Source organism: Astatotilapia calliptera, chromosome 3 (genome assembly GCF_900246225.1).
Source record: "Astatotilapia calliptera chromosome 3, fAstCal1.2, whole genome shotgun sequence".
NCBI classification, from domain to species: domain Eukaryota; kingdom Metazoa; phylum Chordata; class Actinopteri; order Cichliformes; family Cichlidae; genus Astatotilapia; species Astatotilapia calliptera.
Window position 1 is genome coordinate 17552500 of NC_039304.1, and position 25513 is coordinate 17578012.

The 25513-nt window shown below is 41.6% G+C and overlaps 1 protein-coding gene across 3 annotated transcripts in view; it reads left to right on the top strand.

Moving 5' to 3' along the window:
- The window catches only part of arap2 (ArfGAP with RhoGAP domain, ankyrin repeat and PH domain 2), a 166904-nt gene that overhangs the window by 3392 nt on the left and 137999 nt on the right, over window positions 1-25513 (top strand). For all 3 annotated transcript variants that reach the window (XM_026162146.1, XM_026162148.1, XM_026162149.1), the window contains exons 3-7: window positions 8468-8544; window positions 8864-8928; window positions 10424-10789; window positions 11563-11632; window positions 20453-20573. In XM_026162146.1, the coding sequence (XP_026017931.1) occupies window positions 8468-8544; window positions 8864-8928; window positions 10424-10789; window positions 11563-11632; window positions 20453-20573 (699 nt within the window). The remainder of the gene's footprint in view (window positions 1-8467; window positions 8545-8863; window positions 8929-10423; window positions 10790-11562; window positions 11633-20452; window positions 20574-25513) is intronic.

The window sequence follows — 25513 nt, forward strand, 5'->3', positions numbered from 1 at the left end:
TTTGACACTAGGGCTGCCACAAACTATTATTTTAATAGTCGACTAGTCACCGATTATTTTTGCGATTAGTCGACTAATCGAATCGTGCATCCATTGGACGTAAAACATACAGCTTATTGCACCAGCAGCATCTGCTCTCATATAACTGTCATTAGCTTACAGCTCGAAGTGTTTAAGGTATGTGCTCACTAAAAATAAAGACAAGATGATAGTTGATTAAACTTTTGATGAATTTTGCAGATTGTGTCAGTGGAGTTTAATAAACTCAGCCGTCTGCTCCTTGCTATCTAAAATATAACAGGACACCGGAGTATATTCTCAAGCATCTCACACTTCTGATAATCAGTTTTCTGTTTGACATTTATTCAGCTGTGTCAAAACTATAACTTTAATCTCAGCCGAACCGATTTACTCAGGAACAAATAAAACACTGAAAAAAGCCAAACAATAACATTTTTAAGTTATCTAAGTGACTTATATATGTTTAACCTGAGTAGCGAAAGACAGCGGGGGGTTTGAAAATGATTTGCTGTTCTCGCCGGCTCTAGTGAGCCTTGAACCCCGACTAGCTATCGAGCTGGTGGGTAACAGACGTCTCCGAAAACGTCGGAGCACTTTTACAAATATGTGGTGTCTTGATAAACCGAGCAGATATTTGAGGTTTACACAGCTACATTCTCGCCCGAAAATATGTTAAAAGTTTATTTTGTGACCTAGAAAGAATAATAAAAGTAATATTAAAACTAAGTAGCTGCCGCCATTGTTGGAAACTGGAATTGGCTGAGCCGTGCTATGAATTCTGGGATAGGTTGGGCCATACGCCCGACCCATCCTTCAAATCTGGGGAAAAGTAGGACGCATTTGTCGGCTGCATTTGCAGAAGTCTTAGAATTTGGACTAACTTTGTCGCGTCACTGTAACACAATCGGCCTACAAATGCGCCCTGCGAAGGATGCGGCCCCTGAATTTGGACACGGCTACGATACCGGAGTTGCTTCTTCTTTGGGGTTTAACGGCAGCTGGCATCTTTGTACATGCAGTGCTGCCATCTTCTGTTTCAGTCCGTTATTACACTCTTAAATCCTACTTACTTATTCCTGCGTCTTTCAGGATCTTACAAGGCTTTAAACAACGCGTCGACTATTAAATATGTCGTCGACGTAATCATGACTAGTCGACTAATCGTGGCAGCCCTATTTAACATATAAGTATATATCAATAAAGACATGGTTTGGCGACCATCTGGACTTTTCAAAGGATAGCTGCATAGGCAGAGACCACCCTCACTCATTTCTGACCCAGTCAAGTTATTCTATAAGAAGGCCTAAAATATATCAGAAATCTCTCAATTCAGAAAAGAGCTTCAAGGGTTACTCATCGTTGGCTTATAGAGGCATAAAAAGTTACGTTTTGATGGGATAGATTCACCAAGGTGCTGGAGATTTTGGTGCATATTGACATGATAGCGTCACACAGTTATCAGGATGCGAATCTTCTGGTCAACCACACCCCAAAGTTGCTCTATTGGATCGAAATTCATTGACTGTGGAGGCCATTTGAGTATGGTGAACTCATCGTTGGGTTCAAGAAACCAGTTTGAGATGATCTGAGCTTTGTGACGTGGTGTGTTATCCTGCTGGAAGCAGTCATCAGAAGATGGGTTCACTGTAGTCATAAAAGGATGGACATGGTCAGCAACAATACTCAGGTTGGGGTTTAAATGATGCTCATTTGGTACTAAGTGGCCGAAAATGTGACAAGAAAACATCGCGCACAACATTACACCACCAGCTGCCTGAGATGCTGATACAAGGCAGGATGGATTGATGCTTTTATGTTGTTTACACCAAATTCTGATACTACCATCTGAATGTCACAGCAGAAATCATGTGTTGATCTTGCTGTGTTGACCAAATACTAAAACTAAGGACGTACTCTTTTTACTCTTTACGCTTTTTTATTATTATTTTTTGTTTCAACACTTGAATTAGTTTTAGCTAACTTTAATAACCTTGGTGTCAAACTACTGCACTTGTTTCATTTTGATGGTGATTGATAAATAAATAATCCTCAGTGTCTTATGGTACAAAGACAACTCCGTTTAGTCGTCTTTTTTGTGTTTTCATCGCCTTCGCTTCAGCGTATATATCTCTTGAACGCCTTGATGGAACTTCTTTAAAGTTGGCACACACATTCACTTGGATGCGAGGGCTTTTCATTTGAAGTGATTACTTGAAGTGCTGAGTTTGTATTGTGGCGAGTAGGCGTGAGTTATTCTGTGCTGGCAAAAAAATAGAAGAAAAAAGGAAGCGCTGCGTGGCTCTGATGGCTGAGCTGACAGGTGTTCTTCAGTTGGGCAGGTAGAAGTACAAAGAACAAAATTCAGGAAAACTAGATGCTGTGTGGTTCATGTGTAACTATAGAAAACTACTGAGGCACTCTGTCTTTGTGTAAATCGATACTTTAAGTTTATTTTCCGAGCAAATTGGCAAGAAAGAAGCAGACTAACACATATCCTCTGAGTTTTCATCGGGATCTGTGTTGATTCAGTGATGCCGAGAGGTTTTTTTGCTTTATTTACCTTCACATTAGATTAGCGATGCTGGTGACCGTCGCCGTGTTGGTAATGCTCTGGTCGCGCAGACAAACCAAAGCAATCGCCCTTATCAGATTAAAAGCATAATGCAGTAGCTTGACCAGACGTAAACACGACTAACTGTACTCATCAGACGATAGCAGATAAAAGCATGCTTGTAATACACTGATGCTGCAGATAAAATCACATCTGCTTCGAACAGTTAGCATGCTTACCGTGATGCAGTTTAAATGCTAATTTGCTGATGTACAACTGGTGTAATGCATGAATGGAAATCTATGAAATTTTTATGTAACTTATCAGAGATGCTGACGATTAAAAAAATGCACACAAGAAAGCTTGATGTGTAAAATGAAGATGAGTATGCACACTAGCTGCTATTTCTAAGTCAGCTATCAAGTTTGAGCAAAGGTGCGTTGTTCATTATGCAGCCTCCTTTGAGCTGTACTGAATCAGCTTGAGGACGACAGTCAGCTGGGTTTGATCTCATTAAAGGCTTGTTCAAGGAAATTAACTTGCAGGCTGTGACTTAAGTTTACACCAGAGGATTGCTCACCAGTGTGATGGTGGGACAACAGCATCAGAGCAGAGAGTGTCAAAAGTCAAATTGTTATTCTAAGTAGAGAGGGGCTCTCCAAGTGTGACACCATTGTTGCACTGAAGGTTTCCAAAAACACTCTGCACAAACTGCATCAGTTGTATCAGGCAGACCAAATGTGAGATCGTGCTCTCGAAGGATCAGTACATTAGGCTTTGCTAGCTGAAAGATAAAGAATCATACAGAATTTGTTAAATACATAACGCCACACTCCAGCCTGCAGAAATCCTGGTAAACACTAGGCTGTCTAGCAGAGGTCTCAGAGGATGAGTGGCGGTCTGTAAACCACTTCTTAGGGCTGGGAGGGGAGGGAGGGAACGAGGCCAAACTCTGGGGGTGGGATAAGACACGCCAGCTTTTCGCAGAGGATGAAAAGTTCCTGTTTACTGAGAATCCGTGTTTGGGATTTGTGGCACCAACAGAAGAGTGTATGAATTTTCCTTTGTACAAAACTGTGAGATTGGGCTGTCACAGTGTGAACCTGCTGACTCGCAATATGAAGACTGCAGTTTCTGTGTGTTCAACCGTAAATGAGAACAATGTCTTGAAGTGTAATTAAAAGCTACGTTGTGACACCTGCAAAATGCTGTCCTTTAAATTAAAATCTTTACTTATAAACACAGTTAAACCGTCTTGCACTGCAGCAGAAGAGGAAATGAATCATGCAATTTACAAGCTGATTCTCAAAATTAAAATATGCATTTCGAAAGCCACAATTTCTCAGTTTCAGCAAGTGGAAGCCACATTTCATTAAAGTAAAACTAGTATTATTGCGTTTTACTTTAAATTAAATTTAGGAGTTTTTTCCATAAATTTAATATGAGAATTTTCATGTAGTTTTTCCTAAATATATAATTTAAGAATGTGTATTTTTAATTCATCCAGAAAACCTGTATTATTTATGTGTATTTGTCATTTATAACAAGTCAAACAGGGAAACAGCTGACCTGCTAGACAAACAACCAAAACTACAAAGGTTAATACCCTGTACTGAAACAGTGGCCACATTGATGCACTACTGTAAGTGCTGGACATGTATATGCATCCATTTGCCTCCAGAACCTGCTTTGTGGCACAGACTCAACAGGGTGCTAGAAACATTTCTCTGAGATTTTGGTTCATGCTACCCTGATAGTGTCACACAGTTGCCACAGATTTGTCAGCTACACATCCATGATGGGAATATCCCGTTCCACCACATCCCAAAGGTGCTCTATTGGATTGAGAACTGGCTGTTCTCAAATGGCCTCCACTCACTGATTGAGTGATGGTCACTGTCAAGAGATGATTTGAACTTTGAGACATAGCGTGTAATGCTACTGGAAACAGCCATTGGAAGATGGGTACCCTCCAATCAGCAGCAATACTCAGGAGTTTAAGTTACTGTTGCCTTTCTGTTGGCTTGAAGCAGTCTGACTGTTCTTAACTTACCTTCCCCTAACAAGGCACTAGATACTTTCTCTATTTTGGACTATTCTCTGTAAACCCTCGAGTGAACATGGGTGATATAGCCTCAAGCTTATAGTTCAAGAAAACTCAGAATAACAGTGGTATTTACTTCTAAGTGTAAGTAAATAAAGGAGATTTTTCATCCTTTTCCATCAAGCTCCTGTCAATGATGGCACACTTCTTAATTTGACATTTTAAACCTATTGAAACAAGGTGCCAACAGCAGCAACGTTATAGTACAGTGGTAATGACCCTGTTTTAGAAAGCATTCTGTATATTTTGGATAGTAATTTGGGGGTTTTAAGAGTAAGAAATTGAACCACACTTGGTGGTGTTTGTAGTTCAACTTGACCCGGTTTAAATTTCTTTTTTACTATGGATTTAATTTGTTGATATTCTAAAAATCTTTTGTTGTTGATCCCATATTGTGTAACTAGTCCGTCAAATGAAATAAATTCTGTTCCTTCTAGTATATGTTCTAAATATTTGATTCCTTTACCACTCCAATCTGAAAAGTTTATCATATCATTGTTTTGTAATATGTCAGGGTTGTTCCAGATAGGTGTACGTTTGCATGGGATTAATGAAGACTCCATCAATTTTAGAAACTCCCACCATGCTGTCAGAGAAGAGCTGATGTTGATGCTTTTAAAGCATTCATGTCGTTGGATGTTTGAGCTGATAAATGGTAGATCTGAAAAAAAAAACAAAAAAAAAACAGTGGTAATGACCCAGCATAAGTTAGACATAAGCACAAAAGCAGCCTAGGCAGATTTTAATTTAGTGTAAGAATATCTAAAGTAAGTTGGCATAGTAATTCATTAGCAGCTGCACAACATTTTCACATAATGAAACATAAATATGTTTTCTGCCTGGGATGTTGAGCCTTGGGTCAAGTTTTTTGACCAGCTGCTTAAAGACCATTTGCGCTTTCTGTCATATGGCGTGCAGCTAGCAAGGTTATGTGATTGGATTACATTTGGGTCGCACATCAGCTGCATCACCAGTATCTCCTCCTTCACAGCCCGGATTTACTCGACTGTGTGCCTTTACCTCAAGTGGTGAAACGTGTTAGTTGTTTCAAAGCAAAAGCGGTTTTCTTTCATATTTTGAAGAGTATTGTGCTTTGTCGTAAGATACAGTGTTGCCAACTCCTCAGTAAGGAAAATCGCTATTGGTTGTCCTAAAAGTCGCTAGAAGTCGCTAAATGACGTCATCGCCTAATTTGCATAATTGGTCATGCTAATCTAATTATAACCTATGTTGTTGGAGAGAGAAATAACATCGTGGAAGAGACATAAAGTGAGTAAAAAACGTCCTTAATGCATTTAGAGTTTATTTAGAACTACAAATTAAATTTCTTTTAGCAATTATTGTTTTTTTTTTGTCACAATTCCAACCCTGCTCCTTTACCCGGGCTTGGACCGGCAAAAGTGACCCGAAATTGGCACTCTGGTGGAGTTACTTTGTGTGTGTGTGTGTGTGTTTATAAGTAGTTTTAAACCTTGTGATCCACAAAACAGCATAAGAGTTGTTGTGGCTATTTTTGTTGAATGTTTATAAAATGCAATTTGTATTCATTTTTGTTTTTTCTTTAAAGGTGTAAGAATATACTGACCTAGTTTTGTTATGTAAATTTGTAATTAATTTTATTGGAGAAGCTTTTGGAAAGTGATTGGTTTATTAGCTTATGGACCCTCCAATTAATCAAGAGATTAAGAGCACCCTGGATGGGTGTGGTAAAGAGGTTTTTTGTTTTTTGTTTGCCAAATGTCAGATGGGAAGACGGGAGGGTTAGAAAATGATTTTTTGACCACTTTTGTAGTTGTTAAAGCAAATTAAGTTAACTTTAGTTTAATTTTAAGTTTTAAGAACAAACGTTCTAAAACAAACCTCCCGTTGCCACCCACGGCCTTTTCTTGGACTTTTTTGGTGTTTGGAACGTAAAAGGCCACGACAAGAGTAAAAGAGTAAAAGAAGAACTGACTGGGTTACAGCACCCGCTGCTTGTTGAGAGTAAAAGCGATACGGGCTTTCACGTCTTTTTTTAGCGACAAGGGGTCTGAAAACTCGCTAAATATAGCGACAAAGTCGCTAAGTTGGCAACACTGGGAAGATATTCAAGTAGCTTCCTCTGTATATTTTTGGAGGCAGACACACCCACGCTTTTCTCATAAATGCCCACACTACGTAATGTAAATGCAATGTAAATGCATCGCAAAAATATTGCTATTTTATTTAAATTTACATTGGTATTATTGTGAATGATATGATATGGTACAGCGCAACACTAGATTCCCACCTTCAAAGTAGTGTAAATCACCTTGCTTCACTGTAGTTAGCTGTTTAGCACGCAGTTGAACAGCTGAAGTAACTCTAGCTAATAAGGTTAGCTAATATTGTTAGCTTGTTAGCATGCTAACATTTTCTAAACGGCACTAAATAAAGGCCTCTCTAGTTAATCTTATTGTAGATTACTTTGTAAATTAATCTTTTCTTGTACAGAATTAGAAATAAACTTTTACAGTAAAAAAAAAAGATTTAAATGTTAGCTAGTAAAGCAGTGCTGTAGAGTTTCATGCTTTAAACACTGCTAACTTTAGGGAAGCAGTGCACCAAATAAACTGTTTGGTGACTAATTTGAATTCATGCAGTTTCAGTTCCGTGTCCTCCCTGCTCAGCAATGAGGTGTCACAAACAAGTAATAACAAAGTAACCCATAACACCCCAACGTAAAGACAGGAGAAACAAAATAATCTCCACGCTAACACCAAGCTGTTGGTTGCATCTAAATCGTTTCCCAGATTGCGACTTGACAGTCTGCTCATGAGCAGATAAAGAAGCAGAGAAACAAATGCAGAAGCTGGCAACCGATCCAGCGAGGGAAGAGTAGAGGGAATCAGACAGGAATTGAATACAGCGGCATCTGACGGCCCTCTGAGAGACCCATGAGTGGCCTGAAGGTCGGCTGATGGATGATGATTGATGGTCGCTATCTGCGCACCAAGCCTCTCTGTGGAGAAGGCGACTTTGTTGGAGTGGATTCTGTCATCAAGTAAATTGACCTCTTCATAAAGCTTACCGTGCCCTCTGTGTACTTCGGTAATGGGCTGCATTGTTTGGAAGTGTGTGTCTGTAAGGATTTCAAAAGTAGTACATTCATGTCCGTAGGAGTGCGAGTGTCTACGTATATGGCTGTAGATCCTTTTAATGTCTGTGTTTGTCTCGAGGCGTCTTTACATGTCCGAGGGTGTTTCAATCTTTGTACGCCACTGTCAGCGCGCATATCTGCTCCTCCACCCGTGTCTGTGTGTGTGTCCAGCCCTGTGGTGGCGTCTTCTGGCCCTCACAATCCTCAGGAGAGGGCGGCGTCATTTTTCACAGTGACAGGCAGCAGCCCACGCAGGGTGGCCCGGGGTCTCCAGACTAATAGCGTCTGGCCGGAGTCTCTACGCTCTTCTTCTTCATCTTTGCTTCCACCGACCACGGTCCCTGCAGGAGCCCAGACAGAGAAATGTCTTGGCAGCGAGGACCGCACTTTCATTTTGTGTGTTAGGATGAGGGCCGAGGCAGAAACACAGGCATGCTGAAGCGAAATTTAATTGGTGTATTTGCTTGCACGGATCAATCGTTGACACGTTTGCTCAGATCAGTGAGTTAGTCTAATCAAAGGACACTATAACATCTGAGTGATTAAAAATTGAACTGGAACAATCCAGTTAAGCTTTCTACTTTCAAGCACCACGTTTAGGCTTTCACACTGTGTTTTGCAAGTGTCAGTGCCGTGACAAACCACCATCGTGTTGTCTCTGTGTCCTTTTTAGCTCCACTTCAAAGAACCCTGACGCCTATTGCTCCCTACGGTGAAATATTCCTGTTCAACACCCCCAAAAGTGCTCCGGTAAGACAGCGTACACTCCCACTACTGGACAGTGAGTAGCAGCTCGCCAAAGAGGAACAGACATTTCTCAGATCTTCGACGCTATCTTCGGTGTTTCGGCTGCAGTCCGCACACTCAACTTCCCTCTCAGTGTTAATGCTGTCACTGTAGACACACAGAGTGTAAAATGTGCTCGTTTCAGCTTGCCCCCTGAGGTTAATAGAAATGTCACCTCGCTGCTAAAGTTAACATAGTTTAGTGCACCGAGACAATAACTGTGTCTGACTGAAAGATGGACACCTCCTTTTCATCTGATGCTAATCTCTGCTGTGTTCTCTAGGACCAAGGTGCTAAAGAAGAGCCCCACAAGGGTTTAAAGGACAAGATAAAACGGAGGAAACAGAGGTATAGTATGCTCACGTAATGCTGCTCCAGCCCACTCTGGATATACACACAAAGAAATCCAGATATTTGAATGAAGACTGGGATTCATACACTGCAGATTTTGTTGTATAATGGCATGTAAAGTGCTGATAACAGTATGTGGCCACTTTGCGTGAGAAAAAATAACTATTGTGATTAGCTACACTAGAAATATTTAATATATATGTCCTTCCTCAGATTTGTGAGAATGGGCCTTCTTAAAGAGGCAGAACACCGAAATATCAATTTCTTTCTTCTTCTTTTCCTTCTTGCTGCCATCCTATTTAGGCTGCCTTAAGTTTGCAGGTATTGGCTGCAGAGATCTCTCTTCTCCTGAATGTAATGAAACCAGATTGCACTTGCCTTGTGCTGGTGAAAGTGCCCCTCCCAGGTTTTACTGCAGCAGTGTTTACAGAAAGCAATTTCATGTAGGAACCGTTTTCTTTATAGCCAAGCTACATTCACCAAGCAAACGAAGCATGCAGCCTAGCTAACTTTGCAGCTCAGTTCCGGAGAACACCATTATTCCAGTACTCCTGCTAGAAACACGTGCCTCTTGTCACACTTCAGTGCACGCTTCCCTCTGCCCAGTGACACGGTCGGTTCAATAGAAAGGAAACAGTTCCCACATGAAACTGCTCACTACTTGATTGTGTGTAAGTGAAGGCAGCCGTCTCTTTAGTGACGACAGAACCGAGGAACTCGTACAGTCTACATAGATAAATATAAATACTTCAGGAGGCAATTAGCCTAGCTTACTTTTGTGCTGTATGGTTTTTTCTTTTTCTTATGCTGATTCAAACAGTTTAAGAATCAGTTAGCTGAATGACATAAGCAAATAATTAACAAGTTAGTAATTCCTGTCAAAATCTGCTTCAAAACAACATTTTTGATGTCAATGAAATGAGGGTATTCCAAAAATGTCATGTCAGTCACATTGTTCTCAGATTAAGAAGCCCCGCCCACCCTCTATTCCAAACTTGGTTTTAGTAGATGAGCCAATCAGGAGAAAGTGAAGGCTTAACAAAAAGTAGCTGAACAATGGCTGCACCAAGGCCTCAGAATAATATAATTCAAAATTATTTTAAGCTGTAGATCATGAAAAGCTACTCTAATAGAGGCAACCATTCATCGCGGATGGCCGCCCCTTCCTAAGCCTGGTTCTGCTGAAGGTTTCATCATGTTAAAGGAGAGTTTTTCCTTCCCACGGTCGCCTGTGCTTGCTCACAGACAGTTATCTGATTGTTGGACTTTTCTTTGTATTATTGTAGAGTCTTTACCATAAAATATAAAGCACCTTGAGGCAGGTGTCATTGTGATTTGACCATAAATAAAACTGAACTGAACTGAAACCTGGAAATAAGCACAATTGGGTCCTTTTAGCAAATCAGCATTTTTCTCTTAACATGTGATGCATACACAAGGTAATTCCTGATTAACTGCTAATGCCATCTAACTATTGATGTCCTCTGTGCAGAAAAAAGACACCACTGAAGAAAGAGTCCAAAGAAAAAATGTCTCCACCAGCTCCAGCTATTCCAGACCCTTACGGGGACGACTACTCCACAGTGGACGAGTGTGCTGCCGTTTTGCCGCAGGCATGTGTGGACCAAAGTTTTTCCAAGACCCCTGACCCCGCTGCTGCTGTCGGTCCAGCTGCCTCCGGCTCTAATAATAAATCCTTGATCATGGTGAATTGTGACCTCTACTCACAAGCTGCAGACTCTGTGGGGGCTGCAGAGAAAAGTGGACTGCCTGATATTTCTCCATATGCATGCTTCTATGGAGTCCCCAAACGGCAGGTGCTCAAAGTGGGTTGGCTGGACAAGCTGTCACCTCAAGGGTAGGTTACACTGCTTCATACTAGTATTTAGAGGTAGCTCTACATGCATGAAGGTCAATTTTTCTGCAGCTCCACTCTGCCTGGAGGATATTTATATCCTCTTAAGATCAGTGCAGGTTTAGTGTATATACTGTTTTTTTACACCTCTGAATCCCAACATGCATCTCAAATGGCCAGAAAACTGTTCTCTAATAAATTTTGCACTCTCTGCTTCCCCGTGTGTCTTCCATCTCGGATGATTGCTTAGAACTGATAAATGGTATTGGATACAGAAGCAGATCTATCTTTAATGCAAGGCACTATCGAAAGGAAAGAAAAAAGAAGATGGGAGATAACTTCGTAGCATTGAGATGCACGATATGTCTTATTTCAGTTCGTTCAGCTTTCCTGTCAAAAACTACATTTTCTTTTCCCCGTGTCTCCCTCGGTGCTGCACGTTCCACTGTTGCTTGAAGCCACAGCTATCAGTCATTTGCTTCCTTTTTATATTCTCCTTCCTCACCTGATTAGCATAACTTTGGCAAACTGCCCTTGGGCTGTTGAATATTCAAATTGGAAGTGGCCATTTGTTTTGATTATGCTAATTGACAGCTGTTGAAACAACTCTTGACATTAATGAAACAATGACACTCTTGATGAAATATGAGTACCTGTACAGAGCGGATCACTGACTCGCTGTCCTGAGATTTGGGGATTTCGCTTGATTTCTTTTTTTGGTTAATTACTTTGTGAGTGTATCAAACACATTTCTGCTTCTCTTTTTTTGTGTGCAGAAAATGTGTTTTTCAGAGGAGGTGGGTGAGATTTGATGGTGAGAGTTTGACCTACTACAACAACGACAAGGTAGGTAATGGGGGGAAATACGGCCTTAAACGTCTTGCTTTGCCAAACTTTTGTCTTCCTTGTGTCCTGCTGACACATCCTCCACTGTCACACTGGCAAAGTCTGCTTCATTCCTCTGTGCTGCGAGCAGCTGAGCCAAGTTCCTAAGTGTTCCCTTCGTTCTCTCATTGTCATCATTATTAGCTTGGCAGAGTAAAGAATGGGGGCAAGGACAGAGCGACATTACACCACGCATGATGGACCAGCACTCTCTGTGCCCACCCAGCCATACAGTAAAGTACATTGATGTTGGCACCTGACCAGTTCTCTGGGAAAGAAAGATGGAGAGGGAAAGCCTTCCTCAGCATTTCTCTGTCCCTTTCTCTTCTCTCTCTCTCTCTCTCTCTTTCGTTTTATTCTCCCTACATCTTAAATTTCGCTTAGTATTGCCTAACTCATCTTCAGACGAAGAGAGAACTGCGTCAGGGTTGGGTGAGAGTTGTAAAAGATACTACAGAGGCTGCCAACATACATGCAAGCACTGGTTTTCTTCAGCATTCAGTCACTTAAAACATTGACTGAATGCTGAATCATTTAATAGTTTTGATAAAATGCAACAGTGAATCAAACAATTTTTCCATCGACCTCCAATAATTTCTAAATGATACAAGTTCTGTGAACTGGCAGACTGAAGACCGTATTTATTGTCGCCGTTATGCTACATCTGTGAGGTAAGCAGGCTTGTCAATGGGTAGTGATGTGTCATATCTATGTCAGAACCATTTCCATCTTACCTTTTTTAGGAAATACAAAGAGATTTTCAAAGTAAGACATGTCTGAATTTAGATTAAGTAAAGAGTTAAACAAAATGTGGAAATATGACCGAGCTATAGATGGTAATGGTTAAAACAATTTTGAGTTTGAGAGAAGCTTAATTATAGTAGTACTGAAATCACGTCAGTTCCAAATTGGAATCTAATCAACCGAAACCCATTTATTATTCCACATATAACTTTCTTACTTTGTGTTGGGGTGTGTAACCTTGATGTGTCCTCAGCCACTCAATACAATATTGAAAAGTCTAAAGCACGGGTTGTGGAGTGCCACATCAATGAGCTGAACTTAGTTATGCGCAATATTAATTTTAACTCCTTCAAAGCTTATTGATGCGGCCCTCCACAACAGTCCCAGTTTCTCATGTGTCCCCTTGGGAAACTTGATTGCCTACCTCTGGTCTAGAGGATGAATCAGAAGAGAAAACAACAAATGTATTTAAAACATAAAAACAGTATCAGTTTTTTCATTCGAGGGGTTGCAAAGTGGCTTTCAGACATCCAGCAACTGTAAGCAAGGTAGAGAAGCTTAAATGTCATGCTCTGTATTGAAGTTTCAAATACACATAGAAGCGTATTGGGTGATGTTGAAATGCATTGAAATGAGCTGATCTGCAATGCTTTAAATAAGCTTGAATTTTGTAACAATGCTAGAATTTTAAGCTCGATACTGATACTCAGTGTGCTGTTTTTGATGTCATAAGGGAAATAAATGACACAAAAAAATCAAGACAAATTCCACAAAAATATTGTTTTATTATTAGCCATAGCTGCTAACTTTTAATGCTAATTTAGTTGACAGTTAATGTTGGCTTTGAGTAATAGCTAATAATTTAACAGCTAACATTAATGTGTTTGTTTACTAGATCAATATTTATGATAGCTGCTTTAAAGTTGTTAAAATGGGAGCTTTAGTGACTTCCAAATTCATCATAAAATGTTGTTTAGTTTTCTGAATATCCACTGCTGTTCATGTGTTCAGCTTCTAGTGGAGGGAGGGGCCGTGTGCCTGTCTGTCTACAGCGGTGCTGTGTGAAGTTCTGAGCCAACTGTTTATTAATCTGAGAAGTGATTTCCCGAACTAAGTGTGAACTTAAAAAAGGGAAGTATTCCTACATAAAGCTAAAACTGTTCGCTATCAAAGTATAACATCCTCCCAAATCTCTATGCAAAATCTACATGCTCGCTTGTACCACAGTCAAGAAACTGTTATTGAGATTAAATATTTTCTGCATTCAGAAATTTTTTTTGTTGCAGTACATTGGATATGATTAAACACACACATCAGTTTGGGAACCTGGGAGCTGACTGATAGTGGAGCCTGATGGGAAAGGCAAACATTAAATCATGTATAGAAGGAGTTGTTGGATACATGGTTAGAGTATGTGGAATTTAGCACAGTCAAACTTTTTATTATGCAAGTCTTTTAGTTTCAAGTCTGACATAATGTGCTTTGCCATTATGCTCTCACTAATGACCACTGGATGTGTTTTGCAGTAGGAACAGGCACATTTACTGCGTGTGTGTGGATGTGTGTTTGAGCAGTGACCCCATATCCTCCTCCTAGGGCCAACTTGTTTTCGCTGCAGCAGCATTGCACAACATCACAATCAATGATGTGGGACCTGTCTGATGCCTGCTCGTTAATCACTTACTAATTATAGCTCTCCATGCTCTCTCGCTCCCTTTGCCTCTCTCTCTCTTTTTCCCCTCGTTTTCCCATTCCAATGCATATGTCGCTTTATTTATCAGGACACGCTCCATCAACAGCAGGGCGGGAATCGGCAGGGAGGCCAACGAGTCAGCACTTTATACTCTGTGTCACTGTCGGTGCAGGGATGACAGTCTCTGGAAAGATGAAAGTTTGCTTTAATGTGTGTGTGTGTGTGTGTGTGTGTGTGTGTGTGTGTGTGTGTGTGTGTGTGTGTGTGTGTGTGTGAGCGAGCATTGTTGTTTAGACTTTTAAAAGTATAAAAAGACTTCTAAAGTCCTGCCAGTGTGACTCTCCCCTGTGAGACAGTAGAGGACTTCATCATGTTTTGGGTGAATGGAAAGGTTGAGTACAATGTCTCTGTCATCCTTGCTTTGTGCGGCCAGCTGAGGCTGCACCACCCAGCATACCACCCACTGCCACCTCCAGAGGGTTAGCGCGGGGGTAGAAGAACATTAAAAGGAAGTCTCTCAGCACTGGTTTATGTCAGAAACTGAACTATGAGTTGGTGGCTTTCTTTCCCTCGCTGTGCTGAGACGTGTATTCTTGTGACTACAAAAAAAAAATGCTGTACTCCTCAAGCTACATAACCTTTTTGTTGTCTTCCTGATGTGGGGGTTCACAGCTCATCTCAGAGGAGTTGTACTCATTACAAGATTATGCCAGTCAGAGAGATCTGAGGCAAGAGTAAATACAAGAACAAAAATAAGCAATTTTGAGAACTATTTTCAAAGGAAAGCGATTTAAGCATGCTAGGCACCAGTTAGAGATCATTTGCAGGCTAAATTAACCTATAAACATTAAGTTAAAGCAAGAAATAAAGTTAAGCTAGACTTGGTTTACATTGAATTTTTAGGCTCATATTAGTCAGTGAAATTGTGTCTAATTAGGTAAAACTTAATATACAGCAATATAGTCAGTAGCTTAGTGATGCTAACAGTGCTAACATGTTTACCGTGCTAATCAAATATTGACTAGATTATGTGAGATTATGCTAATTAAACAAGCTGAAACATTACATTCTTTCTATTATGAATTAAACATGTCCTTCATGAGCAGTAAAAAGTGTTTGAATACTACTAGTATTTTGTGGTGGTTAATTGCAGCTAATGCTACAAAGCTACACTGCTAACTGACCAAGTATCTCACTGGTCTCCAGGCCTGTGTCACGCAAGCCTAGATGCCAGTTGACAATACTCTGGCAACTACCGGTTGTTTGGGGGGGAAATAATGTGTATTTCCCTACGAGTTGGTGAATGAATGCTTGGTGCTCGGTGAAATTGCTCACAAAGCGGAAAACGTTGCAGCTGCAGCAGTTGCTCATCGGTTACGTGGAGGAGCCAGCCTTCTTTGCAAACACACACTAACCACTAGCCAAGTGACAGTGAAACAGAGAAGTGTGAAACAAACTAGACACAGAGATAATTCACTTTCAAAGTAATGTTGACTGAAGCAGTAGAACACAACTTTTACTTTAAACAATCTCACTTACAGTTTGTCATATTTTTTTCACATTCTACTCACAATATTACCAAAGCAAGGAGGTTCAATCTGACCTAGCCATCACAAGCAGCCCCTTGCTAACTGGTTGGAGACTATACAGTTTTTGCTGATAAGTCTTTAGGCCTGTGTCTCTGAAGCCTTAGCAAATGATAATGTCTATAAAAGATTTAAACCTGGAGCATTGGGTAATGAAACAAAAAATATTATTTTATTGCATTTGTAACTGTGTGAGTCAAAGTTGCTTATAAAACCATCAGACAAATCTTCTTTCTTTAGTTTAAATGAAAACGGTTTGCCCTTTTGAGTCATATCTTAAAAGACACAAGCAAAAAACAGACTTCTGCAGTCTGCGCTGAGCTTCAGTTTGGACTCTTAGATCGAGTCAATACTGATATGAGTATGTTTTTCTTTCTTTATCACGTTCTGTCTCTAGCATTCGTACACAAAAACAAAAATGCCTACACGCTAAAACATTCCCATGCTTGTTCTCTTTGCCAAACTTTCCAACACCCAAAAATCTCTTTTTTTTGTAGCTGAAAACCCCCCTGGGATCTGTCAGCACCAGACAGAACTAATCGCACTTAATCTCAGTCGCAACTTGAAGGTCTCTGGCCACGATGATGTCATCATAGGGGTAACGGAGGTGGCGTGGGAGAGTAGCGAGATTCGCAGTCTCACTTCTCTCTCTGTGCAGCATTGTATCCAATCTGTCTGATCAATCACGCCTTTCGCCTGATTTCGTCAACAGTGGGATTGACTTGGGAGAAAGCTGCGGGCCTGAGATGTAGTCTCCGGGGTCCCTATATTGGTGTCGTGTGTGTGTGCGTGCATGAAGACAGTCCAAAGCCTTGCTTCGGGGTAGTGAGAGGAGGAAGTGGAGGAGGATGGCTGCGAGGGATGAAGAGATGAGAGGCTGGGGTGGGGGATGAAGCTGGATAGAAGGCCAAAGGGGAGATGAGGTTTTAGGACAGGGGATCAGTCTTTCAGTGTGTCTATCTGTCTGTCTGCGTGTTAGTCAGTCTGATGTGGAAAAGCTCCCTTGCAAGCCTGAAAGCTTCTCTACTTACTATCTCCAGTATCATCCTAAGATGCCTGCTCTGATGCTGAGTGTTTCCTTTTTTCACTGTGAGTGTGTGTGTGTGTGTATAAATCCTTAAAATGGCTTTTATTTTGACTCCCAGGACCCTGATCAAGTGCCCTAATGCAGTCAAGTTCAATAATTATTAACATACCTTTAGCTGCTCCCATTAATTGCTTTTATGTTTTAACATGTTTATAGTGAAAGCGATCTATTACCTAAATTTCTAGATTTCCTCAGATCTTTCAAGTTTTTTTTTAATCATCTGTCAGCTTCATGTTTTTATTTTATGATCTGCAAAATAAGCGTTCTGATTCATTTTTCTCACTAGTTTTGTTTTTTAGTCTCAGCTCAGCAGGCAGTGAGCTCTAAGGAAAAAAAAAATCCAAACCCCAGTGTACACATCCTGCCCGGCACCACATGTCAGACAAAGTTGGTGATTAGCCGATGCCACTCGCTAACGTAGGGAAGCATTTGACAAATAAATAGCCTGATATTTTGCTCAGCGGTGGGTGATGGAGGACGCCGAGCGACTTAAATCCATCAAATGGACAAAAACACAGCCTGAAATAAATACCGTTAAACGGATTCTGTCTGTCAGCAGTAGGGAGACGGTGGTATTAGTGTTTGCTGTTTCTATTCACAGTCAGTTCTGCTGTCCCAGAGAGAAGGAGGGGAGGGAAAAACAGCGTAACCTCTAAACTAACACTTGGAAGGGAACCAGACTTTGGTTAAAAATGAGGATTATAATTCGACTCCATTAGGACTTTAAAGTCTAAATCTTTTATTCTGGTCTGATCCTCAGACAACAGATATGAGAGACATGAATGATCTCACAACTTCACTGTTCAGAGTTAGGCATAAATTATTTGGTTTTTACATGTTTAAAAAACAGAAAACACAGACACCATCGACTTCTAAATACTGCAGGCAGCTCGCTGATCGTGGATGCTTTTCCCGGGAGGTGCAATTTTTCCCTCCAGCCAGTTGGTGTCCTCATGCCTCCACTGAAAATCTGAGCGTTTGAGATGCCAGAACCTTAACTCCATGCTGGTGGTAAAACCTCCTCCATCCTTTTTCTTTTCCTTTTTTTTTTTTTAACCCTCCTCCCTGTTTTTTTTTCTTTTCTTTTTTCTTTTTCTTCTCTCCACACGGCGCCTCTATTATTGTAGGCTTTAGCTCCATTGCTCTGCCTTAATTGTTTCCTGAAGTTTACCAGGTTGTTTTTGAAAAGAACAGAGAGTTATCCATGCAGGATAGGCAGTTCCACGCACAAAAAAGGAGAGGTAGTACCGACACCGCCCTGCAAAATGACATGGGGTGACAAACCCTATGGAGGACCAAATGAGAGGCCTTCCCTAGGGTTTGTATGGCTAAGAATGAGCAGCTGAAGTTGGAGTGGGGAGAGGTCATAGAGGAGGGGAGGTGAGTGTGGAGGAGATCTTTTGGCAGACGGAGGTGAGTCAGGTGTGTCGGCTATTGGAGAAAGAGTGATAGTTAGGCCTCATTGCTTCCTTGGCAGCCAGTCCTCTCGAGATCAGCCTCAAAAACCTTCACGTGCATGCGGGCGGGCAGCTGCCGCTCCGGCGCATGGCGTCATCTCAACGCCGACCGCCGCTTCCCGTCACATCGCACGTCTCCGCTGACTCTGCTGGGAGAGTATTTACAGATGCACAACTCGCAATTAAACAAGTCTCTCCTGCGTGACCCCAAAACTGGAATTAAAACAATTAATTAACCCATGCCGGGGTATAATTATCCGTGCGCAGCCGCCGAGCTAATTCATCCACGCGCGCTCTTACTTTCTCCTTTCCTCACCTTCCTTTAACTTCTGGCTAAATTTAGAGAGAGAAAGAGGGAGATATTGGTGTGAAACTCCCGGGGAGAGGAACGCACACGGCTGCCTGTCGGTAATTAGGTTGAGCCACTTCTTGCCATTGTTAACATCCTGCTTTAATATGAGAAGGACCCCTTCTTGACCCTCTTAGGCGTCTTCATTTCTACATGATGTCTCTCTTTTTCCCACGCGCCTCCTCTCCTGTCTTTGTCCTCCCTCTTCTCTGTTTCTTTTTCTTTCTGATCATGGATTTATCCCTTCCCCTCTGTTTTTTTCCCTTCCCCTCCTTACCTCTTTTTTCTGATTGTATCACACAACGCTCTTACCATTTTCTTTCCCTTACTTCTCTCCTTGGCCTTTCACCCAAACCTAATTTATCTCTTTTTTTTCCCCCACCATCCATCCATCCCTCCCACTCAGCCCTACTCTCCTTAACTGACTGTGCCGGCTGGTATATTTTTGGCTGCGTGGTCTCTAGAAATAGGTTTTTGTGGATGGCAAGGTCACTGGTTTAATTAATAATGACAAGAGGGAGTCAAAAGTTCACATCCTTTTTTTTTTTTAAATTTCTCATTTTGTCTTCCCCACACCCTCTTCCCTCTTTCATCCATCCATCCATCCTTTCTTCCTTCGCTTACTCGGCACACTCTGCATGTGACTGTGGGATAGAAGCACGGTGAAGCACAGACACAAACTGTTACAGTTTATACACAGGAATCAAAATTCAGGTCAAGAAAACGGGAAAAGGAAAAAAGCTGTCATATGAAGTCATTTGTTGTTTCTGTGTTTTTTTTCCTCCTTATTTTGCAATGATAATGACATTATCAGCATGAATAATGCATTCTCGTGTCTGCCCCCCCCCCCCCCTTTTTTTAACAGCCATGTCATTTTTCATGCCACTACAAAAGCATAATGTGCTGCCCCCCTCCCCCCACTTCCCTCTATTGCAGGAATGTTATAGTCTGAGATGTTCTTGGACATTTCTGTGTTATATTCTCACATCAGGTTCTGAATACTGATAGTGATGCCGTCTGTCCTTGATTCTTCAGTAGTCATAATATTAACTTTGGAGGTTTTTTCTCCTTTTTTGTCCATTCTATCTCGTTTCCCATTCATGATGACCCAGTACTGTAATTGCCATTGTCGAGGGAGACTGTAAAGAGGGTCACGAAGCCTCCAGTGCAACATCCTCCTTATTTGGATGCCTCCACTAGAGCTGCTGGGGAGGAGGGGGGGTAATGAAACAAAGCACACAACCAAGTCCCGCTTTACCTACTCACTTCCTGTGCTGAATCCCCAGTACACGTGTGCACGTCTCTTTTTAAATTTAAAAGTTTGTTTTCAGCTCGTAGATTTGTTTCACGAACTTCCAGATGACGTCTCGCCACGTGCGCTGGCGTTCTTTAATGTAGCGCAGTTCACTTTTTTTCGTTTGGACATCGTTTCCTGCTTTTGAAATTCTGCACATTTCAAGTATCCAATTCGAGGTCGGAGGTCGCGTCAATGCAAATTCGTTCCGGCTCTCGGAGCAGCGCTCCTTGTCCGAGAGCGTTTGTGCGATTTATCAAAGTTATTGCTGGACACGGAACAGGGTTGCTTCATTTCTGCAGATAAATCTGACGGCCTACTGATAAGATGTTTCTGTGGTTTCACGAGGACGTCTGTTAGTGCTGTTTGAAATTGAATGTGGTCCTAACAGAGAGTAATACGACTCAGGATTTCACGTCTATTGATACAAACAATGCGCCAGAAAATAATAACTGTGGGCCTACAGATGCAGATAATAGGAATAAGCAGCAGTTGAATAACATTATTAACATGCGTGAAGCGGCGTGTGTGCTTGTGTTTATTCGCTGTGTGTGTGTCCTCCTCTGTTTAGGAGATGTACTCCAAAGGGATGATTCTGGCCAGCGCTATCAGGCAGGTGCGAGGACTGGGCGACAACAAGTTTGAGGTAGTCACCTCCCTGCGGACCTTCATATTCCGAGCTGAGAGAGAAGGTACAACAAGTGCTTCCTTTTCCTCTTTGTTCTGTGGTTTTGCATTCAGCTATGAGCCACACGTGCCGTTCTTTCTGTTTGTCACTCTGACCGGCTGATTCCCCGTCTAGCCTTGTTTTTCCTTCCTCGCTCGCCCCTGTTTCCCCGCCTCTCCCCCCTCCCTTCCTGTTTGTCTCTTTCTTCTCCTACCTCGCCATCTGAATATCTGAATGCCTCCGTGACAATCTTCTGTCTCACCTCCTTTTTCCTCTATTTTCTCTCTCTTCCTTCTCTAACACGCTCTCTCTCTGCAGTTTCTTTCTCCTCATACTCATTTTCAGTTTTATTAGGCTCATTTGTATGACTGTGAATCCTTTTGCAAAGCACCCCTGTGTAAAGAAACGGTTGTATACATTTATTTTCAGTCTTTGAAGACAGATATGAAAGGATCAAGATCCATTTAATGTCTGTGAGTTAGGTACAGCGATGTGGCGTTTAGCCTCGCCTAGCATGAAGATTAACGCAGCGTTCCAGTTGCCTCGCAAGTCGGATGTTGGGACTGGGAGTGACACCACTCCCGAGGTGAGCTTTTTCCAGTGGTAAAATTGGAAAAGCAAGGAAAAATGGGGTTTGTTTTGCTCCTTAGCAACGTAGAGGCATTCATGTGTCACTAGAAAACCAGCACAGTGCTTGGTTTTTGTTTCTTGTGCTTAAAAACATCACTGCTGCCTCTTCATGGACAGAGCACAGTCAGTGCTCTGGATACATCTTATTTAGCAAGTCACAAATACATAACAGTGGCTGTACAAACTGCACGTTTGACAGTTGTGCATGTGTGCACTGGATTGGATTGTGAAGTCGGGATTGGTGGGACTGCCTTGACTTGTTCTAGTTGAAAATTCTGACTGGGAACTTGCAAGTGCATAATTTTGGAGACCAAGATCAATATTTAGTGATTTAAAATTCATATATTGCTGGAGACAAATTGATTTCTGTAACATTTGTTATATTGAGTTCTTTACTTACTCATTTAAACTGAGTCTGCTCAGATTAGCTGTCGTGTTTCTGGTGTTCCAAACACGTGTAGCCAACTGGGAAGCTGCAGAGCGCCCCTGGTGGACGAACTTTCTCCTTTGGATTCTTAATTTCTAAACTTCCTAAACTTTCATTTATTGGCCTTTTTGCTAATTCACATATGTTGAGAAAAATAGTAAAATTGGCCAATATATCTGCGCCGCTCGAGTTTACTGTAGCAGAACAGCTGGTCAATGAGGAAGCAAAATTACTTAAGGGGAAACAGGATTCTGCTCTAAATTTATACTTAGTGTTAGTATGTGTAGGCTGATTAGGGCCATGTTTACAACTCGTGATCACTGGGCCACAGAGAGGGAAAATGTCAGCATTGTAGCTGAACTTTAAGTGCAAAAGATGTTGCGTGCCATCTGTCACAACAGATATTGATATATATAGGACCTGCGGCGGGTTGCAAGGTGGCTTGGAGGGAAAAAAAGCAGTTTTATTATTGGCACCTTTTTTGAGATTTTCTATTTGATTGCTTATAAGTGTGTTAAAGTTTCCATGTTAGCGAGTCTGCTGCAGTTGTGCTTCAAGTGATGGAAATGTTATCATCAGAGGGTGACGAGTGTTTCGTGATCGCTTGTACCCGACTGTGGAGACTTATACAGCTTATACAGTGGAGACAATACAGCTACTAGAACTATAGCAGGAGTGACTGCTTGGATGTGGAGTCTCCTGTCTCCGTGTAAACACCACTTTAGAAGGAAATCAGCTGATGTTTTCTGTCACTGACGTAAACCAATCTTTGGGGATTGGGACTTGGTTTGGTTGAGCTACCATTACGCTTGAAAAAGTGTTATTTTCTGTCCAGCTGAATAAATGAAAATTATGATCTACCGATGAGTGTGCATGTGGTTATTAAAGAGGTCAGTATTGCAGGAATTCTGCTTAAATAACATCTTTCCTCCCTCTACTCTTCATCTTACTGTCACACACAAAACGCCGCACGAGTTGTCTCCGCTTATCGTCTTTGAGGTGGAAGCTTTGTCTGTGTCGGCCTTAATGAGAGGGGAAGGAGACACTTTCTGCTCCTCACCTCCCGCCTGCTTGATGGCAGTCTATTAGGCAGCGCAGGTCAGACAGCTCATTCACTAAATGAGGGTCTGTTTCTGGGGTCAGATGCTGGCTGCCCTTTGATTCATGGGAATAAGTTAGATTGCAGAAATCAAGCTCTGCGTGGTTATGGCATTGAGTGGTACAGTGTAAATACGTGAGAGCAGGTAGAGCTGAAAGATCTTAATCGACTGAGTCACCGAGACCTCAGCGCGGGTTTGTGACACGCTGACATCTGAGCCAAGAATAGAAACCTCAATATTTGACTTGCTAATAGTCATTACTGAGGATCACCTTATTGCTCTTGAAGAGCCCTACTGGTCTTTTAATGGCAGCATAATACTGGAGCAGACATTAAGCATCAGGCCTTGCACAAAATCTAACTTTTACTCTGGTATTCTGTCAGTTTAATGGTGACCAAGGCATAGGAATAACAAGTACTACATACAGTTATTCATTAATGGAAACCCGTATTGAAACGTTTAATGGATAATTATTTATGTAAAGAAGCATTTCATTTTAAGTCTGAGCAGAAATTGTAAAAACACCCAGCATTCGTGTGGATCCATGTAAAATGTCAGCTGAAGACGATAAAGGGACTTAATGGGACAGAAATGAACATCTCCCGTTATTTGCTCTTTAACCAAAATGCATACAAATCATTGTGAGGCGTACGTGCAGATAATAAGCGAAGAAGGTCATTCCTTTAGAAAATACGACAGGTTGGGAGGACTTTTGAAAAGCTAAAACCTTTCGATGGTTCCCAAAGTGTTTGTACTTGACACCATTCTTGTCGAGAAGAGCGTCACTTGTGAAGTCTCAGCACTCAAAGCCGTACTAATCAGTGCTTGTATGGAATTAATTAGCACCAAACACTTTTGTAAAATGTTTTACTGTCTCAACTAAGCGTTTTAGCCTCTTTCAGCTAATTTTTTTTTTTGTCTTGCAGTGTGCGGTTTTCCCGTTCAGCAGCTAAAGAGAAAAAGATTGTGTAGGGATGCAAATGTAGCTTGATTTAGACGCAAAATTGCAAAACTTGATGATGCTGGTTTGTGTTTCTTCATTTTATTTAGGTTTATCCTCATTCTCCAAAATGTACCAGAGGAAACAAAGAAATGTTCATTTTGAAGAATAACCTTTGAATATTAGCCAGTGCAGACCTGATGTAACAAAAAGAGGTAACCGTCAGCTACTGCCATGGAGAAAAGTCATTAAGGATGCGGACAGGAACAGACAAGAAGGCTGATTTTGGCCAGTACTGTTTTTTGTTTGATGTATGGGTGCATTTTCAGCAAAGCTGAGCAAAAATAAAGTGAAGTATTAGTGTTTCATTATCACCTTCACAGAACCAAACAAATGTGGGAAAAATATGCAAACTCCCTGGGTAGATGGTAGATTCGAACCCAGGACTTGCTTGCTGTGAGGCTTCAATGCTAACTGCTGCTCTACTGTGTTACCAGAATATTTGATAAGTTAAATACAGCAAAAATGGTTGTATATATGTATCTGATCAGCTGCTTGTTGTGTTTGTGGCCTTTCAAACAGTTGTTGCCAGTTGTGGTGGACAAATTATGAAACATCTAGGCTCATGGTGGAAGTAACTTTTTAAGATTACATCTATGGGCTGTTATAAAGGCAGATACCGAGAGATTGGCAAATATTGACCAATAACATTGAACTGCCGATAACTTCACTCTCTGTTCCCCAGTCAGTTGACCTTAGCGAAATTAGCCACAAAACACGCCACAAAAGACTAAAAGCTTAAAGTGTGTACCGGCTAGCTAGCTAGCTAGCTGGAGAGCTTCTTAGCGTCTCGTCTTAGGGAGAGCTTCTTCGTTACTCTTTGAGGTTGTGGCCCATCAGTTATGTTACATCATCCCATTTTGGTAACAAAGGATTTCAGTTATATTGTGCACAGATGCACAAACGTTTGAGAGCTAAAGCGAAATGTATGGAAGCTCAAACAGGAGATTTTACACTATGCATATACGAGATATGAATAGTTCTGGCTGCTTTGTGGCTTCCACCGAGCAAAGATTTGCATCCAGTCTTTTCATTCAGGATTCTTTTGTTTTTGCTTCACCTCTAGCTCATAAAAAAAAAAAAAAAAAAACAACTTGCCCTTCAAAAACTTTTTTCATCTTTTCCCCCCACTCTGAGGACCAAGGGTGTACGACAACCCCTCCCCTCTCTGTTGATTCAGCGGATCATCATATCGATGACTGCCAGCCTTTTTTCTTTTCTTTTGTTTGGTCCGTTTATGAGTCGCGGGTCCTCGATGGCATCATTTATCACGCTGTCTGATCGTCATACGTCACACTCAGTCGTCTTGACAAGAGCTGGGAAGGGGAGAGGGCTGTCTGATTTGGAGGTGGCCTCTGACCGCTTGGGAACAGTCGGATGGCTCTCGCGAAGGTGGCTCCTGCCATCAAGAGACGAGTCTGTGAGGAGAAATGAGAGAGAGGGAGAAAGGAGGATAAAACTTGGCCTCATCACCTCATGCATCTTTAAACAGGCCCACTCGCCTTGTGGCGGAGAGTCATCAATCTTTGGGGAAACACATGAAAAAGAAGGAGACACGAGCAGACAGAGGGAAAGAGAAGGAGTTGGTTAGTGAAGTGGAGTTAAGGAGCTGCTGATACAGGTGGGGGGCGAGAGCGGGGAGAAAATGATGGAGTGATGGTCGGAGGAGTGTGCGAGAGTGGTTAAAGGCATCCAAAAGGCATAGAAGAAGAGGGAGGAAGAGCAACAAGGGGAAGAAAGGGATTAGGCGAGGAAGTGGCAGGAGTGGATAGTGCAAGAAGCAGACATGCAATCTCGATATTTAAAAA